The following is a 17,336-nucleotide window of genomic DNA, read 5'->3' as shown; positions in this document are numbered from 1 at the left end:
TTAATCTTGATCATTTCACAGAGTTATTATATTTAGTAACTTATTTAAACTCAAATAAAAGTAAATAATAATAAACGAAATTAGGAAAAATAAAACTATACATACATAATGTAACATTAAAATTAAATAAAAAAAGAACGTCATCTAAAAAATTATGTAATGACATTGTTCTGGCACTAATTCTCCTTTGAAATTATTTTGTAAATGTATGCTAGGTAGGTATTCGTCATAACTAATCTCACCTACATACATGTGAGAAACGTAAAATTAGAGTGCTTTATTCCATAAACAATTTGTTCAGCATCTTATAAAATAAAAACTTAATTAACATAAGAATTAACAACATTAAATGCTTAAATATATACATACAAATATTAACTAAAACTAGTTACTGTATAAATCTTAACCGCGTGGAATGGTGGCAAGAATGCATTTCCTTGGAAAGCATTTTCCCGTTGAATCGCAATTCCGATCCTCTGGGCAAAAAACGATCCAGCCCTCCTGTCACCAGTGGAGGCAATGAGGCGAGGTGTTATATTTTTGATGAAGCTTTTTGCACCACTACTCCAAAGGCCAAGCGTTTCGACAAAACAAAAACCAAAACTTAATAAATATTAATAATATCCTTCACAACAATTCTCAATATGTACTGACTGTCTCTGGTCGACTGGCAAGGTGGCAGATCAGAGTTGGGTTTAAACCCCAGAACGGGCTTATAAAAGTGTACAACTCGCTCGTTTGAAAGTTTTTCGTGGATTCCCACAGAATTCACGAGAATTCGCGGATTTGGAAAACACGTAAATCCGTTGCATCTGATTATGACAGCAAGGAATACGTCGTCTTGAGTAGCTTCTCTTGAGATTTATCACTGACCGAAATGGAGACGGATGATCCTTGCAATGTACTTGCAACTTCAACTTGGTTTATTTTAATTCGAAAGTGTTTAATATTTATCTATCTAAGTTAACGAACGATAATTCTGTTCAAACACTTTCATATGCACTTTCACAGTCCTGTCTACAAGTCTCAATCCGGTTTTTATATTTATATACTGATTATTAATTAGTTTTATTTAATACATTGATATGTAGAAGTAAATTCCATTCTAATTCAAAGGCGTCTCAAAATACGCGTTTACGTAATCTTAAAGTATTCTAATAAAAAGTGTGTAATTCTGTCTAGATCTGTTTTGTCAAAGAGAATTTGTCGATAGAAAAACCAAATACGTTTATTATAAGATCGGCAAATGGATCAACTCATAATACGTGGTCACCACATTAAACATTAGTATTATAAGAAATATTTACCCTTCCCTTCATCGTTAATACGCCATCTTGGCAATTAAATGCTATGTCCCTTTTGTACCTGTAATTAGGTACATTGATTAAATTTATACTATTTTAGAAACATTAATTACCGTTGTCAGAGTATGTGATGAATAGGGGATACCTAGCCAAAGATCCTTACACAAAGTCTAAATTTTTATTGACAGGCCTAATTTTTAAATTCGGGTCTTATTATAGCCGTTTAAAATGGCCACTAGGCCAAGTAGGTAAAGTTGTGCAAAGATGGAAAATATTGTAACGGAAATAACAATTCAAATATAAATATTAAAACATCGTGGCAAATTAAGATATGCATCTCTGGCTGATATTTCTGTATCCATCACAATGCAATGCAATGCAAATGCACTTTACTGTTCAGACAACGCACAAATACAAGTATACCTTGTATGTTACGAAGATGCATTATGTGTGTTTAAGAATTTGAAAGTTTAACAACTTACTTAGTATGTCATATAGGTAAAATAATTTAAATATCGAAACACAAATTTATTCAAATAGAAGAAGGAGAAGATAATTACGGGCATAAACAATAATTCAGAGAAAGATTCCAGTTTAATTATTTAATGAGATACCTTTTAAAGATTCTAAAAGAGTTCTCAATTCAACCACATTAACGAAAAAGAAATATTATTTTTATTTAATTAAACATTAGATATTATATCTGCACTTTATTTAGATAGGTAGACAGCGGCAGATAAAATAAAATCAAATTTCTCTATTCTATTCGGAAGCATTACATTTACTTAATTATAGTTAAATAAAAAACTACCATCCGTTCTGAAAACGGGCTAAAGTGGTAACTACACACAACTACTGTTAATAGTACCACTACAAGTGGTACTATTAACAGTGGGACTTTATTTATCAATTTTATTCTTTACAAATATATAATATCAATAAGACGATCAAGGCGTTTAGTTCCCTAAGAAAATGTGATGAATGAGTGATCACCCAAACGGAATGGCACAAAGCTCGAAGTATATTATGACTGGGCTACTGTTGGTATTTATAAAAGTAGAAATAAATTATACGACTTATATGATATGAGGCGGTGGAATCGAAGCGTAGCCTTTTTAGAATACGTCATTAAATATTCCAAAATTTTTAAAACAGTATGCATTTCTGCTAAGTCCTTATATTTAAAGAAAAAAATCCTGAATTCTGATAATAGAATTAAAGCCACATGGGATGTTATTAGTAGTGTTAGTGGAAAACCCAAAAAGGAAATGATACCAATAGAATTGAACACAGGTAGTAGATACACGAGTTCTGAATTAGAGGTTGCTAATTTATTTGAATCATTTTTTGATAAAGTACCCCATAAAATAACATTTCATTTAAAATCATCTACATCAAATGCAGCTAGGTTATTAAATAATAGTGTTTCTAAATGCGTTATTGATTTTTCATTTGAAACGGTTTCTGCAATAGATGTCATAAAAGTATTTAAAACTATAAATATTAAAAAAACTAACGACATATGGGGCATTTCGGTAAAATTTTTTAATAACATCATATACGATATTGCTCCGTATATAGCAGTAATTTTTAACAAGAGTTTGGACACGGGTTCATTTCCTAACTTGTTAAAATGTAGTAAAGTTTTACCACTTTTTAAAACTGGAAACAGAAGCGATCCCGGTAATTACAGGCCTATTTCAATACTCCCCCCATCTTTAAGTAAAATTTTCAAAAAAATTTTTTAAATCAACTTCTCGTCCATTTCGGTACAAATGCTATTTTTCATGGTGAGCAATTCGGTTTTAGAATAGGTCGCTCGACAACTGATGCGGGAATTGCGCTTCTCAAACATATTTACGATGCTTGGGAGAAATCACAGAACGCTATTGGAGTATTCTGTGATTTATCTAAAGCATTCGATTGTGTAGAACACGAAACGCTTCTTTATAAGCTCAAATATTACGGTGTTAAAGGTAAAGCTCTTGATCTCATTGCTTCATATTTAAGTCAAAGAATCCAGCAAGTTTTCATTAATGGAATAAAGTCTTCTGGATCTACGTTAAAAATGGGAGTTCCGCAAGGTTCAATTTTGGGTCCCTTTCTATTCCTAGTATATATAAATGATCTTCCTTTCTATGTTAAGGGTATTTGTGATATAGTGTTGTTTGCTGACGATACTTCGCTGATTTTTAAGGTTGACAGGAAAAAAAATGACTATGACGATGTGAACGGTGCATTATCACAGATACACAATTGGTTTACAGTAAATAATTTAGTTTTGAATGCTCAAAAAACAAAATGTGTAGTTTTTACCCTACCTAATGTTAGCAAGCAAAATTATAATATATCTTTAAATGGTGACCGTCTTGAAGTAGCTGATACTACGGTGTTTTTAGGAATAGAATTGGATTCCAGACTTCAGTGGACCTCTCATTTATCATCCCTAACAGGAAGACTCAGCTCCGCAACATACGCGGTTAGAAAAGTTAGACAACTAACTGATATTGATACCGCTCGTTTAGTTTATTTTTAATATGTTTTTAGTAAATAAAATAATTATTCGTAATTTTATAACGCATTTTTATTCCATATATATATTTGTGATGACATAACAATTTATACGTTGCTAAGGAACTAGATTCTATATTCTAAAGGATATGACAGCCCTCCGCCGCAATTTGACGTTCTATTAAAGGTGCCGAAAGCATTTGGTCGACATGTCGACGTATTATCTCGTTTTCATCTGTGACTATTTGATAATGTAATGTTCCTAGTCGCTTTTGAATTGTTCCAAAAATCCACTTTTTATTTTTACCGTATACTCGAACTTGTACTCTGTCCCCCTCTTTAAATTGTTTATTTAAAATTATGTTTTCTTTTAATTGTACTCTAGTATTCGTATCTCTTTCAAATATTGTATGTAAATATGTCCTTATATTTCTGCCAAACATGAGTTCGTATGGACTCCGCCCGCATACCCCCGGGGTTCGTCGCAAGCAACACTTGACTGTAATTATTTTATCTATTAAGGTTCCTCGTTCCTGTTCCATAGTTTTTAATCTTCTCTTTATTGTTTGAACGAATCGTTCCGCTTGTCCATTAGTTGCTGGGTGATAAGGAGCTGAAGTCCTATGTAACACTCTTTGCTCAGTAAGAAAGTTTTTGAATTCATTTGATGTAAATTGCCGGCCATTATCAGATACTAAAATGTTAGGAGCTCCAAAAGTTGAGAAAAGATCTTTTAATTTTTGTATGCACCATGAACTTGTAATAGTTTTCGTAGGAATTATTTCAACCCATTTAGAATATGAGTCTACGATAACAAATAGGTAATGTCCATAAATTGGTCCAGCAAAATCAATATGTATTCGCTGCCATGGTTCTGTAGATTCTTCCCAATGGTGTATTTCAACTTTTTTAGGTTCGTTCAATTGTAGTTTGCATGATCTACACGATTTAACTTTATTTTCTATATCTTTATCGATATTTCTCCAATAAACAAAACTTCGAGCCAACAATTTCATTTTAACTACACCAATATGTCCAGTATGTAACTCGTTTAACACAATATCTCTCAAACCTTTTGGAATAAATACTCGTGTACCTTTAAGTATACAGCCATCTTGCATTGTTAGCTCATTATTATTGTAGCCAAAACTTCTTAGGTTTTTACCTGTTTGTAGTGCTTGTAATATCGGTTGTAATTCTTCGTCATTAATTGTTTCAGATTTAATTTTCTCTATGCTAATTTGTAATGTACTTATCTGATGTAATTGATATATACTGTGTTGGTCTCTTTTACTGTCATTGCTCTGTTCGACGGGAAATCTAGATAAATAATCAGCATTTGAATGTCTTTCTGAACTTCTGTATTCGATTTCGTAATCAAACCCAGACAAGAAGTGAGCATATTGAAATAATCTCATAGTACTCATTGTAGGTAAGGTTTTATGTGGATGGAAAATTGTTGTGAGAGGTTTGTGATCTGTAACTAAAATAAATTTTCGACCGTAGCAGTAATGAAAAAATTTTTTTAAACCCCAGAATATAGCTGTAGCTTCCTTGTCAATCTGACTATAATTTCTTTCACTTGATGATAAGGTCCTTGATGCAAAAGCTATAGGTCTCTCTGTTCCATCTGGTAGTCTATGTGACAAAACTGCACCCAAGCCCTTAGGTGATGCATCGGTAGCTAGCACTAACGGTTTATTCTTATCAAAATGAATCAAACATCTTTCGTTTATTATTTCTTCTTTTATTTTCTTAAAGGATTCTTCGCAAGAACGTGACCAACAAAAATGAACTCCCTTCTTAAGTAGTTCATTTAATGGATTAGAAATAGTAGCTAAATTTGGTATAAATTTATTGTAATAATTTGTCATGCCAATGAAAGTTCTCAACTCATTTACATTAGAAGGACGTTCTGTACTTGTAATTGCTTTTACTTTTTCTTTACTTTTATGTAACCCGTCCTTATCAATTATGTGTCCTAAATATGAAACACTTTGCTTAAAAAAATTGCATTTCTCTTTATTCACTCTGAGATTATTATCCTTCAGTCTTTGTAGTACTTGATGTAATCGTTGTAATAATTCTCCTTCTGAAGAACCTTGAATTATAATGTCGTCGAAAAAACATTTAACTCCTTCCAATCCTTGTAAAATTTTATCCATAAATTTTTGCCATAAATTTGGAGCAACTTTTACCCCAAACATTAATCTGTTTACTTTGTATATGCCTTTGTGTGTACTCAACGTTTGTAACAATGCACTCTCTTCATCCATTTCCATATTTAAATAAGCTTGACTAATATCTAGAGTACAAAAAATTTTACCTCCGTTCATCTCTGAAAATATGTCTTCTATTACTGGAATTGGGTATTTTTCATCTTCTATGACCTTATTTAATGTAATTTTGTAGTCCGCGCATAATCGAATACTACCGTTTGGTTTTACTATGGGAACAATAGGAGTACCCCATTCGCTATGATCTATTTTCGTTATTATGCCTTGTTCACAAAGTCTTTCTATTTCATTATCGATCTTTGATTTCAAGGCGTATGGAACTCTTCTAGGTTTGATGAAAATTGGTTGTACATTTGTTTTTAGATTGAGATGGGCTTGGAAATTTGGTATTTTTCCAATATCCGATCTAAATACAGATGTAGAATATTCTTCTAATAACTGGTCTAACTTAAGGCTCTGATCAGTACAATCTATTGAATGTAAGTTAGCGATGTCTACTTGTAACTCTTTCATCCAACTTCTTCCGAAAATTGGATCAACATTCTTGTTAATAATGTATAATTTTCCATAAAATCTTTGATTATCATAGTAACAACGAACGTATGCTACTCCAATAGGTTTAATAATTTCTCCTGTATAAGTTTTCAATTTTATATCTGTTTTAAAAAATTTCCTATTTATTTGTAACTTTTTATAGTCGTTTAAGGATATCGAAGACAATGCAGCACCCGTATCAAATTCCATTTTTATGTTTCTATTTTCTATATTTACTGTTATCATATATTTATCCACAATTTCACCATTGATAATATTGATTTCACCTAAGTCTTCATCCATTTTGTTATTTACCTGTTCCTCTATTTGATTGGCCTCATTTCTTCTTTTTAGACATACTTTAGCTAAGTGACCTTTTCTACCACATTTATAACAAGTATCATGTAATGAACGACACGTGTTAGCTCTATGTCCTATTCTTCCGCAACGGAAACAGGTTCCTTTTAAATCTTCAATTGTTAATGTATCTCTCTTACTCGTTTTGTTTAACGTTACGTTATTTCTGGAAGGTGTTATTTTGTTTACAATTCTGTTGTTTTCTTGACCTGGAATATTAGTCATGGCGGCATTATCTACCTTACCCATTTCTATTGATGCCGCGATTTGTATTAGTTCTGAAAATTGTAATTTTTCTTTTTCTTGTAATATCTTAATACGTATATCTCCATCTTTTAATCCTCTTATAAATTGTAGTGATAGAAAATTTTCTGAAATATTCTTTTTGCAGTTTTGACAGTTAAATTCACAGTAAGATGAGAGTCTTTTTAATTCTGATGCGTAGATAGTTACCGTCTCGTTGTGTGATTGAAGACGTGAAATAAAATTATGTTGCATCGCCCACACGCTCGGTTTTGGATCAATGTAATCTTGTAATATTTTAATAAGGTCTTCATAGCATTTATCGAGAGGATCTTCAGGTGAACATAAGTCACATACTTTTTCGTGTAACTCTGGAGAAAGTGTGGACAGTAATGTATAAACCTTCATTCTCGTATCGTTAATATTATTCATTAACAAATATACGGATAATCTCCTAGCAAAATTTTTAAAGGATTCTGTGTCTTGGTATGGTTGGAATGGTATTTTCGGTGCACATTCTTTGCGGGTATAACTTTTAACTGATCCTAAATTTTCAATATTTTCCAATCTATTTTCTATTTCATTATTATTATATCTACGAAAAAGTAACAGTTTCACTTTCAATTTTGTGTAAAGTTCTTCAAATTCGTACCTGTATTGTATTTCTTCTTCTAATTGATCTTCTTCCGTTTCAAGTTCAATTTCTCTTTGTGCATCGTGGAATCTTTGAAGGCTTTCTTGTAAAGTGTAAAGTCGTGAATCTGTTTCTTCTTCCGTAATATTTTCTTGTAAATTTATGTAATTTTCTGTTCTTGTTAAATTACCCCGTAAGGAGGCTCTTAATCTTTTGTATTTTTTTACGGTGTTTGACATCTTCGTCGCCAGTTTAATATGTTTTTAGTAAATAAAATAATTATTCGTAATTTTATAACGCATTTTTATTCCATATATATATTTGTGATGACATAACAATTAATACGTTGCTAAGGAACTAGATTCTATATTCTAAAGGATATGACAATTTTGGTTATTTTCACAGTATTATGTCATATGGCATATTACTTTGGGGTAACGCTGCAGATATTGAATCTGTCTTTATTTTACAAAAGAGAGCAATTCGGTTTATTTATAATCTTGGAGCTAGAGACTCTCTTCGGGATGTTTTTAACAGAGTAGGAATACTTACTGTTGCGTCGCAATATATTTACAACAATATCATGTATATTCACAGTAACATTGATCACTTTGATAAAATCAGTGATAATCATTGTATATGCACTAGAAGTAAGGATAAACTTATAACGCCAAGTTTCCGACTCCGCAAAGTCAATGGATCCTTCTTGGGGCAAGGTATCCGTTTCTATAATAAAATTCCGCAGAAATTTTTAACTTTGCCGTTTAGTAAATTCAAATCGTTTGTTAAAAATACATTGGTAGAAAAAGCATACTATTCGATACAAGATTTTGTAGATGATAAAAAAGCGTGGAGTTAATACCTGTTGACTTCCAAGCAGGATACATTAATTGATATAATTGTATTTAATTAACATGACGTTGTATTTTTTAAATGTTAAAAAAGAGTAACTACTGAGTTTCTTGCCGGTTCTTCTCGGTAGAATCTACTTTCCGAACCGGTGGTAGCTTCACTTAATTGTAAAATGACGATTCAAAAGTGCTTATAAAAGCCTACTTGAATAAAGTTTATTTTGCTTTTGATTTTGAACGTAATTGTATATATCGATAAACATAACATCTTAAGCGCCCCACACTGCTGAGCTAAACCTTTCCTTTCAAACTTGAACCTAATCCCATCACATTCCTCAGTGTTACAAAATTTAATACAAGCAATGGTTATACGATGTTTCCTTTATCGCTACTTAAATATTATAACACAAATTAAACACGTAAAAATCTAATCCAAAAACTATTTGGACATGTACATGTACCTCTTTCATAATTGAAAGAGGTACATTTACTCGTGTATTTAATATAACACCAAGTCGTTACGAGGTACTCGATCCGTGTGGAGCGGCTTGGGTTACTCTCTGAGTACTCAATGGGAGATGATGTGTATTCCTAGTAAGACGGACGATACTCAATATCAGGTTTCTTATCACTCTAGTTATACAACTATCAAAAATGTATAACGTATTTAATAAAACAATTACAAAACACAAAAATGATAACAGAAATTTAATCAAAGTATAAATTTAAATCATGATGCTTCCTAAAATAAAAAAAATTAAACTTATTGAGATAATAAAGAGACACCAAATGCAAGAAAAAAAGCAAGCGAGTCGTTTACTACCTTGTGGGACACCCGCCCTGAGATAGCAACAGGAGGAAAACTTACCGTCAACAATAACACGCTGTTGACGATTTGAATCAAGAAGAACGAACGAATCAAGAAGAGCTATAATAGTAATTTCTTTGTTATCAATCCCAAAGCGAATGTCATCGCAGACTTTGATTAAAGCTGTTGTGGTGCTATGCCCCGGGCAAAATCCCGATTGAAATGGGCTTAAAATATTGTTTAATGAGAGAAAGTTGGAAAGCTGTCCATGGACAATGCGTTCGAGAACCTTAGAAAGGAAAGGAAAGATAGATATAGGACGGTAGTGAGCTAACAAAGTAGGATTAGAGATTTTGGGAATGGGTAGGATATGAGCTATTTGCCAACTATTGGGAAAAATACCTGAATTTAAAGAGAAATTATATAGGTGGCATAGAACAGGAAGAATGGTATCTAAAAACAGGAGTATCATTTTGCGAATGATACCGTCATATCCAGCGGCGTCTGATTAAATACCAAGAATACTCTTCCTGATATCCTCAGATGTCACTAAAGTAAAAGAGACAGGAGAAAAATTTGGCTTAGGATGTGTGGTTATGGAATTCAAGGAATGACATTTATTCGCATTGTCCATGGTAGCCGCCGTGAAGTGCTTATTCAGCGCTTCAGCGTCAACATTTCTTACATCTAGTGACTGACGGCCAATACCCATCGCATACAAAAAACGCCATACCTTGCCGGTGTTTTTGATGCTAACAGAATTGTGTATATAATTTCGTTGAGCGTCCCTACAGACTTTGCTGCAATGATTACGCAGCCGTTTATATTTCAGGAGATTGTTGTCTGTCGGTCTCCGTTTATATCTCGACTTAGCAGCATTACGTCTTGCCATGATAACTTTGATATCTGGTGTTAACCAAGGTGCTTTAACTTAATCGGTCTTAATGGAGCATGAATATCAAAAAGATCAGAGAGGAGAGAGATAAATAATTCAATTTAATTTTTAAGATCAAGTGATGTTAACAAATCCGTATAGTGCGCGGGAATGCTTTGTGCGTTGAGATGGACAACGTTAAAATTTTTAGGAACCGTATGAAAAGTAGAATCCAAATGAGTATGTAATGACAAAGGTATACTATGAAAGCTATCACTTGATGAGGCAGATATAAAGATCATCGTCAGAACAAATATAATCATCAGAGTCACTCATATTGTAAGTAAATAATAAATATCAATAATAATAAAATGAACATACATAAAAAAAAAGATTCCGACGAATTGATAACCTCCTCCTTTTTTGAAGTCGGTTAAAAATTACATAAATCTGGGTCTTATGGTTGAAGGGGCATTCAATGTCAAGGTTTGACTTACTTATAATCTCTGCAATGTTTGTGCAATATTTTCTGCTCGTAAACTTAGGATTTTGTTGCTTAATCTCTAAAGATTGCGCTTATGAGATCATATTTTTCCTATGTCTCTCCAACTGGGATGTAAGTATCACATTGTTATTCCATAGAAGTTCATTGTTGTTGTGATATATCTGGACCTAATACTTGTGGAATTCCAGGCAGGATAAATCACATACATATATCATTACAATTAACTAACACTACTGTATTTTTAAATAGTGAAAAAGACTAACTACTGAGTTTCTTGCCGATTCTTCTCGGTAAAACCTACTTTCCGAGCCGGTGGTAGCTTCACTTAATTGTTAAATGACGATTCAAATGTTCTTGTAAAAAAAGCTTTCTTGAATAGAGTATATTTGATTTGATTAAAGTTAACGTAATCCACATGAGACTATTTATTTAATTCATCACTTATTGTCGAGGACAAATTTTGCGAAAATTGGTAATATACAAGGTAAACAGGTACAGTACAGTTAAGGAAAAAGAATCGAAAAATTGGTAACTTATAAGTATAATTACTAGTTGTTGCCAGCGCCTTTGCTTCGTCTTGTGTGTTAGGCAATATAAGTTGCCTGTGTCCTTTCTTGCAGTTCGAGTTTGCTTCATATCAATTTTGTCAAACAGCGAAAGACATGCAGACATATTCCACATTCTTAATATCAGTGCAGATTGCAGATTTGTTTTTTCCTTTAAAAACTTGCGCATTCGTGTTAATAAAACCAAATTGAAATAAATTACTTGCTTGCAATCTGCTACTTAATTTTATATGAAGTCAATTATTTTTTTAAACTATTCTTGTATTTAAACGAACCGCGATGTCCTGCCTAGCAAATTTTGATTTATTAATTCTGTTACAGTACCGCCAAATGTATAATTAGAAAGAGCATCGGTGCAATTGTTATTGTAAATCAAATAAAAATTCTTAATCGACAGCTCTGACAATCTGCGTGATTTCGATTTTACTCCTAGGATAAGTAACGAGCGAAATTTAATCTCTAACTATTGGGACCTATAAAAAACAAACACTCTGTAATTGTTTTTGACGGCTCAATAGCTTAGTTTGTTCTTATTAATAATGTATTTTTAGTAAATCTTCTGATATAATTATACAAACAACAACAACCTGTTGATTCCCACTGCTGGGCTAAAGGCCTCCTCTCCCTTTGAGGAGAAGGTTTGGAACGTATTCCACCACGCTGTTCCAATGCGGCTTGGTGGAATACACATGTGGCAGAATTTCTATGAAATTTGTAAAATGCAGGTTTCCTCACGATGTTTTTTTTCACCGCTGAGCACGAGATGGATTATAAAGACAAATTAAGCACATGAATCAGCGGTGCTTGCCTGGGTTTGAACCCGAAATCATCGGTTAAGATGCACGCGTTCTAACCACTGGGCCATCTCGACAGAATAGAAAATTGAGACTTAATTTTTGCTCCGTAAAATTGTACATTATTAATAGATAAATGATTATTATTAGTATTCGACTTTAAATAATAAATACTATAGTCGGTTTTATTAATAATTTATTCCTTCGGCGAATTATCAGCGAAAGTAGATTACAAACACATTAAATTCTGTTCGTTGAACTTTCGCTGTTTTTTTTATTAGTATTACGTCAACTAGCTCTATCTGTCGACGTAACACGAACATGACATTGCCAAGTTTTGCTCTACTAAACAGTTGTATCATCCTCCGCTAGATGGCGTAACAAGATTTTAGGCCTACTGACATTGCACCTTTTTCAAAAAAAAAAAAAAACATGAAAATTATTTCGACGTACATTCTGTATTTGTCTCGATATTTAAAAAGGTATTTTTAATTTGAAAATTAAACATTAATTTAATTTAATTACGGTTGCATAATAATAATATTTTTTTTGAAATTCCTTTAAAGATTAGATCTATTGACATACTTACAATTTATTTATTAAGTATATAAACAAATATTATTAGTAAACCATTATGTAAATACTAATTATCGCTAATTTATATTTTGAAATAGCTATTTTTAACGTTGATTCGCATAAATTTAAGTAGGTAATGTAAATAATTCTCATGTAATTAAATTTAATTAGATATTATTAACTTTAAAGTTGAATATTATTTTTATTAGGTGGACTTTTTGCTGGCGTTTCCGTTTGTCATTAGAAAGATGTTTGTGTAAGGCTTGTTTTTAATTTATTTTACGACTATAATAAATAAATTGCCGTGATTATAGATGTTTTATAAACATGATGTAAGCACATCAAATCCACTTATATTCAGGTTTGTTTAAAAAAAGGATTCTTATTTTAAAAATAAGATTACATTTGAAATACATAATTCACGTTCTGTTCACATGACCGTAATGAGATAAGGATCTAAGTATCGATAAGATGTAGTCAGTTTCAGAAACTTAAGATTAAGAGAATGAAGCCTTTGTAAGTATAATCAAAATCACTGAAAATCGTTTTCTTATTGAAAAAACGTATATGTAATTTATATTCATTTACATTTAAAGATTAATTTACATATAAATATTTTAGTAACAAAAAGAATAGTACACTTTTTAACCGACTACAAAAAGGTTCTCATTTCGACTGTATTGTCTGAAAAAAAAAAAATTAATTTAATGAAAATATTTTTTAATAAAACCTACCAAAGACAATTTTACCGAAGTAATTTGACAACATCACTAGTTAACTTCTAGGAGCAGCAAACCTCAATAACACATATTTGTCAAATATTCTGATACAGATAAATATTAACTATGTCTATCAAATAATTAGATACGCAATAAAAATTCCATATGACGAGCGCGATAGGTCGCTGTCATTAGTATGTGTAGTGACCTGAATGTTTGTCCTTAACGCGCTATATGGTACACACGAGATCTTAGTATTGTGTTATGGAAAATTTTCAAATGCGAAAACGATTCGAAATTTAAATATATATTTTTTTGTTTATGGTAACACTTTCAATGTTACAGTTATTTAAAACGGGATATTTACCATCCAAATTCGTAGATAATATTGAAATATCTAGCTCCATCAAATAAACATACAAAACATGGTAAATTTCCCGTTTTAAATATCGATAATATTTAAAATAACTATGTTAATTAAAACCACATAATTTTAATGTAGGTACAATGTTTGTAGTAATTGTCCTATTTTATTATTGTTTTTTTAACACTTGCGTTATTTAAAAAATCAATTAAGACCAAAATTAAGTTTATATATTGACCATTCAGTAACGCTTCATTGTGAAGATTGATTTATTGGGTCGAATCGGGTGAGTAAGCCTTTTCATCAAAGGACAAACAAATGACAACAGATTTTGTTTGGCGGTGCATTGGCGATATGGTTATAATTTCTTAAGCGAATATGTCTATGAGTAATCACTAACGAGGTATCCTTCAAAAATTTTATCCAAAAACCACCTTTACTCTTATTATTTATTGAAAGCCTTTAAATTTCCAAAACTCAATAGAAAAACCTTCTGTCGCCTTGTAGTAGGCGCATGTACATACCCTGAGAATTCCCCCTAGGTGTTGGAGGCCCGCATAGGCAGGCCGACCGTCAGGGCGTTACGGTAGCATGCGTAAGCGATCCCGAGGCGACCGCCGAAAGACGGAGAGGGTACCGCTGGTTTTTTAGTGGGTAAACTCGGTGGACCTGGGCGCACTCGGCGTCCAGGAAGCCGGGGAGTCCCACACACACCCCTACTTTCCACCACGTGGGGGAAGCGCGTAAAGCGTTTTCAAAGCGAAAAAGAAAGAGCATGTACATTACAAAATTAAGACTAAATCTATAAATCGTAATCAACGTGAAATATTAACTTAATACAATACAATAAGTATGGACACACTATATTATTTTTTAAGTTGTTTTGAAACGCAAAGTATTTTAACTTTCTAGGTCGCATAGTTCAGATCATAAACGTGACAGACAGACGGACAGCTACCGAACTGACAGACAATATATTATGCCTCACAAACACTTCATGTTATATACTTAATTACATAAGTAAACATTTATTATCTGTACCGATTAAAATTGCGAAAGTTGCGTCTGTCAAATTTGAAGTGACTTACGCACCACCTAGAAATTCCGTCCAATCCAATCCATAACCGTACGTTGTGGATTATTGTGGATTGGATTGGCACTGTAGGTCTATATATCTGTAGGTATATTCAAATTTGCGATTATTAAGGCATTTTCACACAATCACTCTGAGAAACCAGCTTTCTCTGGCAGTTTTTCCGAACTGCTACGACTTCTACCTTGAAAAAAAAAACAACGCGCCTACGTGTCCCTTGGTGGTACAGTTGTTTATATTCCATGTTCTCCTCATATATAACATTTTCACCTATATAACAAAGAAATACATTACAGCTAATATAAGCTCGTAATTGAGATATGGAGTTTGTTCATTATATATATTTTCATTTTATTTTTGTATTGTTTGCATTATATTTGTGAAAAAATATGAAGGATAATAATTTTAACCAACAACTCAAAGAGCTTATGTAAAATCTTAAAGTAACCTGATGCATCTTTCAGGTACAAAACTAAATTCACTGGAATCTCAGTACGCTAATCCGAATTGAATTTGCCTTTTTTTATATTTCATATAAAATTGAATAATAGAAAGAGATAGAAAGTCATTTCTATAACGAAGCTTATTTAATCATTAACAGATCGCTTAAGGTGTATTATCGTAATATCTATGGCATAATGAGTTTGTAATTAATTTTTGTCAATCATTTGAAGCCATTCATTAATTTAAAGCTAAAATTAGTTGTCAATATGACATAATGGTAATGACTGGTTATAGGAGTTGAGATAATTTTTTTTTTATTATAAAGGGGGTAAAATTTATTTGATTGAGGATGGGTATGAACTATGATTGTATATATACAGCTTATTGCACCTGTGCGAAGCCGGGGCGTGTTGCTAGTGATCGATTAATACATTTTACTAAGACGTGTAAAAACAACAACAACCTGTAAATTTCCCACTTATGGGCTAAGGCCTCCTCTTCTTTTGAGAAGTAGGGTTGAAACATATACCACTACGCTGTTCCAATACCGGTTGGTGGAATATACATGTAGCAGATTTTCAATGAAATTAGACACATACAGATTTCCTCACTTATTTTCCTTCACCGCCGAGCATGAGATGAATTATAAACACAAATTAAGCACATATATATATAGTGGTACTTGACTGAGTTTGAACCCAAATTCATAGGTTAAGATGCACGCGTTCTAACCACTGGACCATCTCGGTTCTTTGTTAGATACATACTCGTATTTATTGACACCTGTTACACGGTGTGCCGAGTATTAATCGTCGTAAGTCTCGTTACGGACGCGAGTTCGCTATCAAATCAATTTGTTGCACTGTTAATTGATCGAATATGCATCAACTTGACCTCTATTCTCAAGGTCAATCTCATCTCGGTTACGTATCCAATCAGAATGCGTTTCATAGCTCGTTATCTCATTAACGGGAACGGGAATTGTTTTTTAATTTAACTCATTAAAATGATGATGAAGGATCTTATTGACGATATGATATTAATATATATAATAGAATATATTTTGATTTGTTTTCATTGACTTTTTATTATCCATTAACTTATTAATTTGTAAGAGCCAATAAAACCTGATGGTAAGTGTTCACCACCCCCCATACATTAACACTGCAAGAAAATATGACCATTTGGACGCACGAGAGTTAAGTGGACTGTCTCTCTTGACTCATCAATGCAGAGCATAAAACAAAGTCGTTTACTGCGTTCAGTCCCTATGTATGCTTAGATCTACGCAACGGATTTTTGATAGAGAGATAATTTCAAAAGGATGTTTTGTATTTATAATTTATGTATAGTACGACACAACTTAGATATAGCATCGGCGAAATTCGTAAAACCGATCACATCCGAATTGAGTACGCTATCCCAAATTATCAACATTTATTTCTCATGCGATTATGATCTTTGCTCAAACGTAATAACTTGTAATATCATATGACCTAATATATTCGTCAATTGGACACTTTACATGCACTTGCTTACTCTGACGCGTGAATTTATAGCGACGAATGGCGTCGAATGGCGCGATAGGGAGCTTTTTCTATTGGTCGTGTAAATCGGCAGTAATCGGTTTTATTTTCATTCCATTGCATTTTCCGATGCTACAACTAATTTGTGTCGTGCTATACGATGTAGTAGAGAATGACTTAAAAACTGCGAACTGTAAGACATTCTGCAGTGTATTTAGTATCAGTATTGCAACCGTGCGAAAATTTCAAAATTTAATCAATATCGGTCTATTGGTTTGGTCGTGAAAAAGCACTAAACACAGACATGCAGAGTTACTTTTAAATTTATAATATTAAATATGGATTCGTAAATACACTACACCATTTCTTACAACCTACTTATACGGAAATACTTGT

General features: G+C 32.5%; 2 protein-coding genes across 2 annotated transcripts in view; one reads left to right on the top strand and one right to left on the bottom strand.

Annotated features, from left to right (window-relative positions):
* LOC124540373 (transcription factor EB) overlaps positions 1-17,336 on the top strand; it is a 153,054-nt gene that overhangs the window by 34,027 nt on the left and 101,691 nt on the right. The window lies entirely within an intron of this gene.
* LOC124540540 (uncharacterized protein K02A2.6-like) lies at positions 3,931-8,205 on the bottom strand. The gene is made up of 2 exons (XM_047118195.1): positions 5,832-8,205; positions 3,931-5,042 (listed from the first exon to the last, which is right to left on the bottom strand). Exons 1-2 carry the CDS (start codon positions 8,057-8,059, stop codon positions 3,956-3,958), a joined length of 3,315 nt encoding a protein of 1,104 aa, XP_046974151.1. The 5' UTR covers positions 8,060-8,205; the 3' UTR covers positions 3,931-3,955.

This window comes from Vanessa cardui, chromosome 25 (genome assembly GCF_905220365.1).
Source record: "Vanessa cardui chromosome 25, ilVanCard2.1, whole genome shotgun sequence".
In the NCBI taxonomy this organism is placed as follows: Eukaryota; Metazoa; Arthropoda; class Insecta; order Lepidoptera; family Nymphalidae; genus Vanessa; species Vanessa cardui.
Note: the sequence above shows the minus strand (reverse complement) of the source record. Positions and strands in the feature narration are given on the sequence as shown.

Coding starts and splice junctions, on each gene's coding strand:
- LOC124540540 (XM_047118195.1), bottom strand. CDS start 8,059: ATGTCAAACACCGTAAAAAAATACAAAAGATTAAGAGCCTCCTTACGG. Junction 5,043..5,831: donor CTCAGAGTGAATAAAGAGAA/ATGCAATTTTTT, acceptor TAGCATAGAGAA/AATTAAATCTGAAACAATTA.